This window comes from Somniosus microcephalus, chromosome 13, assembly GCF_052327205.1.
Source record: "Somniosus microcephalus isolate GS21.2 chromosome 13, FLI_Smic_1.0, whole genome shotgun sequence".
Lineage (NCBI taxonomy): Eukaryota > Metazoa > Chordata > Chondrichthyes > Squaliformes > Somniosidae > Somniosus > Somniosus microcephalus.
Genome location: NC_140999.1, coordinates 16,557,601 through 16,569,843, shown reverse-complemented (window position 1 = coordinate 16,569,843; position 12,243 = coordinate 16,557,601). Strand labels below are relative to the sequence as shown.

The 12,243-nt window shown below is 47.4% G+C and overlaps 1 protein-coding gene across 2 annotated transcripts in view; it reads right to left on the bottom strand.

Moving 5' to 3' along the window:
• The window catches only part of chico, a 127,830-nt gene extending 125,246 nt beyond the window's left edge, over nt 1-2,584 (bottom strand). For both annotated transcript variants that reach the window (XM_086004558.1, XM_086004559.1), the window contains exon 1: nt 1,934-2,584. In XM_086004558.1, coding sequence (XP_085860684.1) covers nt 1,934-1,957 — 24 coding nt within the window. In that variant the 5' untranslated portion in view covers nt 1,958-2,584. The remainder of the gene's footprint in view (nt 1-1,933) is intronic.
• Nucleotides 2,585-12,243: the final 9,659 nt, after the last annotated feature.

Here is a 12,243-nt window from a genome sequence, read left to right as displayed (position 1 = left end):
CCGTGGAACTACACCCCAGCACGTGGCAGTATCTGCAGGAGCGATGGGGGAAGGTTTTCCAAGAAGAGAAACATAGAAGATAGGAGCAGGAGTAGGCCATTCGGCCCCTCGAGCCTGCTCCGCCATTCAATGAGATCATGGCTAGTCAGCCAAATTCAGTACCCTGTCCCTGCCTTCTCCCCATACCCCTTGATCCCTTAAGCCTTAAGAATAGAAGATTTAAAGAAGTATTTTATCACCTGCCGGTCAAGCTGCTCAAAGTACCCCATGGAAGGGCATCCTCTCCATTGGTGGCAGGAGGGAGAAACACTGGCCAGACCACACCCGGCTCAAACTGCACCGCCTGGTGGCCGATTAATGAGTCACAAGGATTATGAAGAATTCCACAGCCCAGATAGTTCCACCCAACTGGAACTCAGGCTGAAATTTCTCTCGTCGAGCACAGGGACACCACGGCCAGTTGTGATCAAAGGAGACTGCACACGAGCCTTGGCAAAGGGAGCAACCACCATCTGCTTCTCCAAAAATACAATGAAAGGAGCCCCCCTCTGGTAGCTTTGCGGGCAAATTTGCTGCCCAGTGTGGAACTAGACCATTCCAAGCAGGGTGGTCCCAGGTTCAATACCCACTCTGTGCTGATTTAGCTACTTAGCGGTGCTACAACTGGCTGTGGTGCCCCTCTGCTAGACAGGAGAAATATCAGCTCCATTTTACCCAGCATCTCCGGCTAGAAAGTGCACAGGTTGGGCAAAGATAGGATTGCCCCAGCCACAGTCAAATAACCTGCACATATTCCCTGCCTAGGCATGTGGAGAAGGGACCTGTGGGCAAGGTACTAGACACAGACCATCATCTGCAGGATCATCCCCCAGCATGGGGCAGCACCTCCAAGGAGGCGGAGAGAAAATGAGAAGGAAATAAAATTGGATGGATAAACAAAAAGGTCTACTAAGGTATTGTGTCCACACAATAAAAGTTATCTTCGCATTGCTCGCCCACCCATTCCTTCACACTTCCACCACTTGTGAAGACTGGAGAAAGGAAAGGATAAGGTGAAGATACAGAAAGCAGACTATATTTCACCCCCTTCAGACAACTCAGGCTTTATAAGAAACCTTTAGGATCCACTGGACTCGGGTAAATAGAAAGCTAGGGTTTGGACAGCGTTTCTTGAAGATTTATAATTGAAATCTGTAAAATGTTGCACACACAAAATGGAAACTGTGGATGTGCTAATCTAAATATAGGTTAAAGGTCATACGTGAATGAGGAGGCAACTCTCTTATGGTTACCCTGGGGATCCTAATGTGACCCTAAAAACTTCTGCACACCAAAAAAACCTGAATTGTGGTGGGTACACAGTCCCACCTCCATCTTTGATTTCCCTAAATGGGCTATTTGTTTGCAAACATAATTTTCTCAATGTACCTTGGTTACAAGTATGCCAGCAAAACGGTTAATTCAGTAAGCTGGTAGGGCCCACATTCGAGGTGAAGTGTGGAACAAGCGGATTTAAACAACAGCAACCAGAAACAAAAGATGTCAATGTCGACAACAGATCTAAACAGGGCGTTATTACAAATCTTAAAAAGGAGAGTGCACATTTCCTTTTTAAATGGGATCTTGCAGATAAATGATGCAGAACATTTTTTTAAAAATCAGAGCATTCAAAGTACACAAAAAAAATAAGGCCTTTTCTGATTAAGTTGGCGTTCGGTTAAAAAAAGTGAATGAATGTCAAGACCTAAAAAAATAACATGGGCTGATTGGTACAGCTTTAAAAGCTCAGTCAACGACAGCGAGGGGTAGTCCATGAGAAAAAGAGAGCCGGGTCAGTTTCACTTCAGCATTTTCGGTTCGAGAGGAAGGGGGGGGGGAAAGTGAAATTAACTAACTGAAATTGAAGCGTGCGCTCCGACCGCAAGTCACTTACCGACTGCCTGGCTTGCGGATACATCGCCCCCTTCTTTTTTTCCCTCTGGGAAACGTAGCTCTCCCCCAATTTTTTTTCCCCCCCAAAAAAAATCAAAACACCCTCCCTTGAAATCCAACAAGAGGGAAAAAAAAAATTCCTGCGTATGTACGTTCAGTCCGGAGGGTAAAACAAAGCCAGATGAGCTGCTTCCGCCGACACTTCCCGCACGTTTTCTTCGTTCTTGTGTGCCTGTGTTCAAACCGCGTAAAGGGAGGGGGGTGGGAAGCCTTATTTTTTATCTTTCATAATGCAGTCGCGACACATTGTACACCTTCGGCTTTTCAAAAGGCGACGCTGATGGGAGCCGCTGTGTTTAGCACCGAAACATCTCGGTGCATTGCTCAGTGCGTATCCCCTTTTTTTTTGGCTCTCTCTTCTCCTTTTCCTTTCTTTGTTCCTTTCTTCCTTCCTTTTTTTTCTTTCCTTCTTCCCAGTGTTTTTTTTTGGGAGGGGGGGTGGGGAGGGGAGAGAATTGCCTTTTGCTGCGCTGTTGTTGTTTTCTTAAACCCTCTTCTTTCTGCTCTGCTGGGACACAAAATGTTGCCGAATGCAACAGCAGAACGACACTGTAACAAATTGAGCGAGGAGGAATGGAACGTCGGAGCGGCTCCCCCATTGGGCGACGTGATGAATGAGAGCCACGTGATGCGGAAGTGGGGCAGCGACCCAGGGCCATTTTTAATCATTTGCCAAAAAAATGTTTTTTAATATATATATATATATTTAAAAACCTCCTACTGGAACGTACTATATATTTTTAAATTTCCCTCCCCTCCCCTCCCGGCAAAGAATTATTCTGTTAATTTTTCTGTTAATTTCTGTGCAAATGTCATCGATATTCAATTGATATCTTCCTCCAATTCTGCTTTTTCAAAGGGGATTGGGGGGGAAGTGGCGATTAGTATTTTTCTTTAGCATTTTTGCGCAGTGCTACGATCTTGGGAGAATAAAAATAGACGGTGTAAAGGTTGGATGCAAAATTCAGTATTGACGAGTGTTATATTAATTTTTTTTAATGGGTACCCCAGAGAGATAAATTACAAGGCTGTTATCTCATCAAGGGCTTCTGATCACATAAATAAGGTGACTACGCGACGGTTTTTTTTGGTGATCCCACCTCCAACCTCCCACCAAAAACGTGTGCAAGTTTTAACTCTAGCTTGGCCAGATTTTCTTCCTTCGCCCTTGCATCCACTCCAGTTCCTTCCCCAACCTCCTCCCCCCCGCCGCATGCTGCGTCTCTAAATTGAACCGGGACAACTGAGTCCAGAAGAGACAGTGTAAACAAATGCTAATAAGGAGGGGAAGGCCACCTCAGCCTCTTTAACAGGTCGAAAACTGGCCTAACACTGTCCCTGAGCTGTCTCTCATACTGGAGCGGCCAGAGCTACATTTATTCAAGTTTGACACAGCAAAAGAAGAGCAGAGGCAAAGACCTGGAGAGGGTGGAAAGGTGAGGGGGAGGGGGTTATATATAAAGTGAAAGATGCAAAGAAAAAAATGTCAAACAAAACCAAACAGAATTAAATTCAGCACAAGTAAATAAAGCAAGTCAGAAAGGTCATCGTGAAAGAGGAGGTTGTGGAGATACTGGATGAGATAAGAATTTATAAAGAGGAGGTACGAGAAAGGCTGTCTGAACTTAAAGTTGATAAGTCACCAGGACCGGATGGGATGCATGCTAGGATGCTGAGGGAGGTTAAGGAGGAAATCGCAGAGGTACTGGCCATAATGTTCCAATCCTCCTTAGAAACTGGGGTCCTCTTTTTTATTGAACCAAATTAACTGTAAATTAATAAAACTTTAAATAAAACTTAACAAATTAAATTAAAATTTGGTTTGCTGGGGTGATGAGGCACTCCAGGCCGCGCGGAGCCCACCAGTCTCGGAAGGCCTCAAGCATGTCGGTGGACACCGCGTGCTCCATCTCCAGGGCCACCCGGGCACGAACATAGCCGCGGAAGAGAGGCAGGCAATCGGGCCGGACGACCCCCCCCTCGACCGCCCGCTGCCTGGACCTGTTAATGGCCACTTTGGCCAGGCCCAGGAGCAGTCCTACGAGGAGGTCCTCCGACCCGCCCCCTCCCCTCCGCACCGGGTGACCGAAGATCAGGAGCGTGGGACTGAAGTGCAACCAAAAATCGAGGAGCAGCCCCTTTAAATAATCAAATCAAATCAAATCAACTTTTATTGTCATTGTTAGTGCACAAGTGCAGTACAACGAAATGTAGGCTTGCAGCTCCCGAGAGTGTACATTTGGATTAAGACATTTAAACAGGGGCTGCAACCTCTCACATTCTATATACACATGGAACACGGACTCCTCTAGACCGCAAAAAAAGCAGGCGGCCTGGGAGTCCGTGAACCTATTTAACATTTTATTGCACGGGACTGCTCCGTGCAACACCCTCCAGGCCAAGTCCCCAATAGTTAGAAATGGGGGTCCTCTTTTTATATTGAACCAAATTAACTGAAAATTAACAGAACTTTAAATAAAACTTAACAAATTAAATTATAATTACATTACCCGGGGTGACGATGCACTCCAGTCCCCGCGGCGCCCACCGGTCTCGGAAGGCCTCAAGTGTCTGGCGGACACCGCGTGCTCCATCTCCAGGGCCACCCGGGCGCGAACATAGCCGCAGAAGTGGCAGGCAATCGGGCCGGACGACCCCCTTAGAAACGGGGGTCCTCTTTTGGTTAGAACCAGTTCTTAGAAACGGGGCTGGTGCCAGAGGACTGGAGAATTGCAGTTGTTACACCCTTGTTCAAAAAGGGTGTAAAGATAAACCCAGCAACTACAGGTCTGTCAGTTTAACCTCGGTAGTGGGAAAGGTTTTGGAAATGATAATCAGGGACAAAGTTAACAGCTACTTAGACAAGTGTGGATTAATTAAGGAAAGCCAGCATGGATTTGTTAAAGGCAAATTGTGTTTAACTAACTTGATTGAGTTTTTTGATGAGGTAACAGAGAGGGTTGATGAGGGCAATGCAGTTGACGTGGTGTACATGGACTTCCAAAAGGTGTTTAATAAAGTGCCACATAACAGGCTTGCCAGCAAATTTGAAGCCCATGGAATAAAAGGGACAGTGGCAGCATGAATACGAAATTGGCTAAGTGACAGGAAACAGAGAGCAGTGGTAAACGGTTGTTTTTCGGACTGGAGGAAGGTACACAGTGGTGTTCCCCAGGGGTCAGTACTAGGACCACTGTTTTTCTTGATATATATTAATGACTTGGACTTGGGAGTACAGGGCACAATTTCAAAATCTGCAGATGACACAAAACTTGGAAGTATAGTGAATAGTGAGGAGAATAGTGATAGACTTCAAGAAGACATAGACAGGCTGATGAAATGGGTGGACACATGGCAGATGAAATTTAACACAGAAAACTGCGAAGTGATACATTTTGGTAGGAAGAACGAGGTGAGGCAATATAAGCTAAAGGGTACAATCCTAAAGGGGGTGCGTAGTGTATGTGCCTTTAAGTCAGAACTACTTTTACAGCTCCTGTATACAGTAGTACCGGCAGACTACCCTCCTCCAGTAAAGACCTGTTTATTGTTGATGTATAGCATCCGTGTGATTATTTTATAACACCATATCCTCTGAATCACGGATCCAACAGTGGCGACGAGTGTCGATTTGAATCTACCTGCAACATAAAAAAAAAGTCGAGGCCAGGAACACGGGCGTCGACCACAAGCAACCGCCCAGCCGTCAGGCAGAGATTGAACTTCGCAGGGGAGGCTGTGGAGAGCCGGGCTTGGTTCCCCAGCCACGACGAGCAGCAAGAGACCGACGACAGGTCCAGCGCAGACCCTTCCCGAGCAGCGGCGGCTGGAGCCGACCAACGGCGGAGAGAAAGTCGAGCAGCGTCGACGGGGTAAGACAGAGGGTGAAGAGCGCAGGGTGCAGCCGGGGGTTGAACACCGAGCGGCGTCGAGAAAAAGAAAACTGGAGAGAGGGTAAAGAAACAGCCGGGTTCTAGACTGAGCGGCGTCGAAAAATATAAAAAGAAGAACGCGCAGAGCACAGCCAGTGCTCACGGGCTGAACAGGGTCCGCGGGGCGAAGAAAGGGGAGACGCCATTGAGCCGTAGAGAGGAAGGAAAGCGCGGGAGACGCCATTTTGTGCCAGCGGAGAAGAAGGGGAAGTGCGGGAGGCGCCATTTTTGACAGTTAACTCACACCCAAGGATGCCGAAGAGTGGCAGTATCTCTACGTTCGACAATGAAGTCGAAGATTGGGTGACATATATGGAACGTATTGAGGTGTACTGCAGGGCGAATGAAGTGCCAGATGCTAATAAAGCACTGGTTCTGTTAAATTCCATGGGTGCAAAAACTTATGGGTTACTGCGAAATCTAATAACCCCAGAGAAGCCGGTAAACAAGAATTTTGAAAGCATAGTAGAAATCCTACAGGACCACTTAAACCCCACACCGCTGCTGATAGCAGAACGATTTAAGTTCCATAAAAGGAACCAACACAAAGACGAAAGCAATGCTGAGTACCTAACGGAACTGCGCAAGCTATCGAAACACTGCCAGTTTGGAGCGGGACTAGCAGGTACGTGAAGGGACAAGTTTGTGTGTGGGCTACAGAGTGAAGGAACCTAGAAACGGCTTCTGTCGGAAAAGGATCTTATGCTGGACAAAGCTTTCAGTATGGCAATATCACACAAAGCAGCCGCAAGGGGCGCTGCAGAGATACAATGGAGACCGCAAGAATATGGCACCAATGAAATGTCCTATGGAACAGGGAAGTGCTATCGCTGCAGCAGAACAACACATGACCAGAAAGATTGTTGGTTCAAGGACCAAGTGTGCAGACAGTGTGGGAAAGCAGGACACATAGCAAGAGTCTGCAGGTCTGGGAAGAAAACCAACAGTAAGAAATCTCCACAGGAGAAGTACAAAAAGGTACACCAGGTGATAGACAGTGGTTCAGACGAACAGAAAAGTGACACAGACTCCGGAAGCAAGGAGCTGGGTTGTCTGAAACTACATAAGGTAACCGAAATGGAGGATCACCAGACTATCTGGGATACACTCAAGATAGACGGAGTCCAAGTGAAAATGGAATTGGACACAGGGTCAGCTCTAACAGTCATAAATCAAAGAGACTACAAGCGGCTATTTTCACACATACCCTTGAAAGCTACAGAGATTGTCTTGAAGATGTTAACGGGGCAAAAAGTCTACCCCAAAGGAAAAATAAGGGTGAAAGTGACATATAAAGGCCAGGAAATACCTAAAATGGATATATATGTATTGCCAGATGGAGGACCACCACTGCTAGGACGTGAATGGATCCGGAAGATACAATTAGATTGGCATTCCATACAGGCACTGAAGGTTGAGGCCAAAAAGGATGACGACGTTACACCTGGACGACTGTCATAAATGCTAACTGACGCAAAATAAGTGTTCCAGGAGGGACTCGGAACACTAAAAGGAATAACAGCAACGATTAAAATAGAGGAAAATGCAAGCCCAAAGTTTCTGAAGGCCAGACCATAGAAACATAGAAGATGGGAGCAGGAGTAGGCCATTCGGCCCTTCGAGCCTGCTCCGCCATTCAACGAGATCATGGCTGATCATCCAAACCCTAGCACCCGGTCCCTACACCGACAGCCATCCCACCCAAGCCCTATCCCCGTAACCCCGTAACCCCACGTATTTAATCCCCCCTAACACTAAGGGTCAATTTTTATCATGGCCAATCAACCTAACCCGCGCATCTTTGGACTGTGGGAGGAAACCGGAGCACCCGGAGGAAACCCACGCAAACACGGGGAGAATGTGCAAACTCCACACAGACAGTCACCCAAGGCCGGATTTGAACCCGGGTCCCTGGCGCTGTGAGGCACCAGTGCTAACTACTATGCCACCGTGCTGCCCTATGCCTTATGCGATCAGACCAGCTGTTGAAGCAGAGCTGGAAGGGTTGGAACGTTCAGGAGTACTGTCCAAAGTGGACTGGAGCGAGTGGGCTACACCCATCGTTCCTGTAATGAAGAGGTCATTGAGTAATACGCCTGGGGAACCAAAGAAGGTCCGCATCTGTGGGGATTTTAAGGTGACAGTGAACCCAGTCCTTCACACGGTACAATATCCGCTTCCACGAATTGAGGATATTTTCGCCTCGCTATCTGGAGGTAAATGCTTCACCAAAATTGATCTAGCCCAGGCGTACTTGCAAATGGAGGTAGAAGAAGCTTCGAAACAATACCTTACGATCAACACTCATAAAGGTCTCTATCAATACAACCGGCTGGTGTTTGGAGTAGCATCAGCTCCGGCTATTTGGCAAAGGGCAATGGATCAAGTCCTGCAAGGGATTCCAGGGACTCAGTGTTATTTGGACAACATCTTGGTCACGGGCGAAAATGACGGTGATCACCTTGCCAACTTGGAGAAGGTGCTTACCAGATTAAAGGAGTATGGGCTACGAGCTAATCGCCACAAGTGCGAGTTTTTCCAGAAACAGATCTCGTATTGTGGCCACGTCATCGATGAAGAGGGGTTACATAAGTCCCCTGACAAGATTGAGGCAGTAGTCAAGGCTCCAGCACCGGAAAATGTGTCACAACTGAGGTCGTTTCTTGTGCTGGTAAACTACTACCACAAGTTCTTACCAAATTTGTCTACGGTATTACACCCACTGAACACCCTACTGCAAACAGGGGTACCATGGAAGTGGGATGACGAACGTAAACGAGCTTTCCAGAAGTGTAAAGAATTAATCACATCAAAAGAGGTGTTGGCCCATTTCAACCCAGCACTACCAATTCGTTTGGCATGTGATGCATCACCCTATGGTATTGGAGCAGTGCTGTTGCACAAATTCCCAGACGGGTTGGAGAGGCCAGTAGCCTTTGCGTCTCGGTCACTAACCTCAGCCGAGCGCAACTACGCCCAGATTGACAGGGAGGCCCTCAGCCTAGTATGGGGAGTAAAAAAATTCAACCACTATCTGCATGGGCAGAAGTTCACCTTGCTGACTGACCACCAACCACTTGTCTCCATCTTTAATCCTAAGAAGGGCGTTCCAGTGATGACTGCACAGCGGTTACAAAGATGGTCCCTGTTTCTAGGGGCGAATCAATATGAAATAGAATATAAAGGCACGAAACAGCATGGGAACGCTGATGGGCTATCGCGCCTGCCACTGCCTACTGTGGAGGAAGCACCAGCAGTGGACCCTGATGTAAGAAAAAGGAGACTTACCATCAAGTAACTTTAAAGTAAGCTTTAAGTAACTTATAAACACACTATATACACAAGAGAGGTCTTTACCATGCCTCTGGTAGAAGCCTCTTACAATACTGAACAGACCAGTATTTATACCAGTCCAACAGGAAGTGACATATGACCGGAAGTGAGGTATGTACACAGTTCATAGTTCATAGTTCACAGGAAGTGATGACATAACTTCCCGGAAGTTATCATTTTTATCACATTCTTCCCTCCTGCAGGATTAGGAGGCTGTGGTCTACCTTTTGGTCTGCAGCCGCCGAACAAGGAAGAGTCGCACCCGTTTGGATTCCCGTCGTAGAGGGTCGCTGGTCCGCTTACATGCGGTTGGCCATTGGTCACAGTCTGTGTGGCCTGGATTGCCCTGTGAAGGGTCGGGGAGATCATGACTTCGAGTATGAGCCCCAATAGGTTCAAAGTCGGACTGCCTCTGTTCAGAGGGAGGTGCAGAGCTGGTCTGTGGCGGATCAGCACTTTCATGCGCGGTACTGGGAGGGTTGCAACCTTGAGTACGTGGTTCTACCGGCACAAAGCTAGTTGGTGTCTAATCAGGATCCTGGAGAGGGGTACCCGATAGGTCCCAAGAGTTTCCTGGTGAAATGCCATCACCCGATGTCCCACTAGGTCCTGGTGGGCAGGGAGCCAGATCCCGTAATGATACGGTAGATTCTCGGCCGTCGGAATATCGTATGTTTGCATAGGTGGGGTTGGCATCGGTTAGTTCGACCTCGTCTACAAGAGGGTCATTTTTAGACGTCCGAACGTATCTTCGGAGTAATACAGGTCCAGGAGTAGTTAGCCATGATGGGAGTGATGTCCCATGAGATGAGCGACGCTGGAATCCAAAGAACCGCTCATGAGGTGTAGTATTTGTGGCTGTAGAAAGCAGGGACCGTATAGAGTGCAATGCATCCGGAAGCACTGTTTCCCATTGCTGGTCTGGTAGGCCCCGAGATCTTAAAGCGAGATGTACGGAATTCCAGATGATACCGTTATACCTCTCTACCTGCCCATTTCCGATGGGATGGTATGGTGTTGTTTTGCTTGTAGCAATTCCCCGTTCTGAGAGGTAGTCCTTGAGTTCCCTTGACATAAAGGATGGACCCCGATCTGAGTGAATATAAGCCGGCATGCCACAGAGAGAAAATACCTGCTCAAGGCAGCAGATTACTGTGGACGCCAGCATATTGGAGCAAGGGAAGGCAAACGGAAAACGTGAATATTCGTCGATCATGGTGAGCAAATATGTGTTCCGAGTTGAAGAGGGCACTGGGCCCTTAAAATCGATGCTAAGTCGTTGCATCGGTTGGGTTGCATGTATGAGTATACCATCTGAGGGGCGGAAGAACTGAGGTTTTAATTCAGCACAAAGCCGGCATTCTGAGCATATTTTCTTTACATCTCCAGTGGAAAAAGGGAGATTCCGTGATCGTACGAAATGTAGCATGCGCGTAACGCCAGGATGACACAAACCATTGTGGACATCCATGAGAGTGGAGGATGACATAGTGGAGCAGAATGCCCGTGTGAGGGTGTCCGGGGCCACATTCTCCTTGCCAGGCCGATAGAGAATGGTATAACCAAAAGAGGCCAGTTCCATCCTCCAAAGTTGTATTTTATTATTCTTAATTTTGGTTCGTTTTCGATTATCAAGCATGAAGGCGACTGATCGTTGGTCCGTGATCAATGTAAAGTGCTGGCGAGCTAGAAAATGGTTCCACTTCCGTACTGCCTCTATGATGGCTGTGGCTTCTTTCTCAACCGGAGGATAATGTAGCTCGGCACCTTGTAAGGTCCTGGACATAAATGCTACAGGACGACCTTCCTGATTCAGAGTAGCCGAGATCGCCACCTCCGAGGCATCACATTCAACCACGAAAGGGAGATTCTCATCAATGGAGTGAAGAGCCGCTTTCTCCAACTGTTTTTTGAGAAGGTTAAAGGCTGCAACAGCCGCTGTTCCCAGTGGAAATGATCTAGCATGCAGCAAGGGTTGGATTTTGTCCGAAAAATGAGGAATCCATTTAGCGTAATATGCAAACAGACCGAGAGCCCGACGTAAAGAAGCCGGATTCTTAGGTGACGGGAGCTTTTGGAGCGGGCGAAGTCTTTCTGGGTCTGGCTTAATGATACCATTGCCTACGCAGTAGCCAAGGATGTTGATGGTCGGTTGCGACTCAACAGATTTGGATTCATTCAGGGTCAAATTACGGCGATGGAGGGCATCCCGAAATTTTTGGAGGTTGGAGTCGTGTTCCTGTTGATTGTGACCTGCAATGGTAATGTTATCAAGATAGGGAAAAGTGTCCCTTAGGTTTTCCTGCTTAACCAGGCCATCCATTGCCTGTTGAAAGACAGCCACTCCATTAGTAACCCCGAATGGGAGGCGACGAAATTGGTACAGCCGTCCATTAGCCTCAAAGGCTGTGTACTGCTTATCTGAGACCTTCAAGGGTAACTGATGATAGGCACTTTTTAAATCGTAAGTTGAGAACACTTTGTATTCGGCCAGTTTATTAACCATATCATCAATGCGTGGCAATGGGTAGGCGTCCAAGTCGGTATATTGATTGATGGTTTGCGAATAATCGATGCATAGTCGCTGTTTGTGAGGTTTTAGAGGGTTCTTGACAATGACGACTTGAGCCCGCCAGGGCGACGAACATGGTTCAATGATATCCTCTGCTAGAAGTCGAGAGATTTCAGCCGCAATAAAAGATTGGTCTCCCTGATTAAAGCGCTGCAATTTCGTTATTATCGGTTGGCATTGAGGCGGAATACTGGCAAATAATGAGGGTTCATCAAGTGAAGCTGCTGATAATGCACAAAATGGTAATTTAGACGGTATATTAGAAATAGTAAGTCCGGGTTTGGATCCACCAAACTCAATGGTGAGTTTCTTATGCTGTTTTTGGAAGTCCAGCCCTAAGAGGAGATCACTACATAAGTCCTTGAGCACCGAAAGTCGGGTGGAGGGATACATACGACCATGAAGTGTCATATC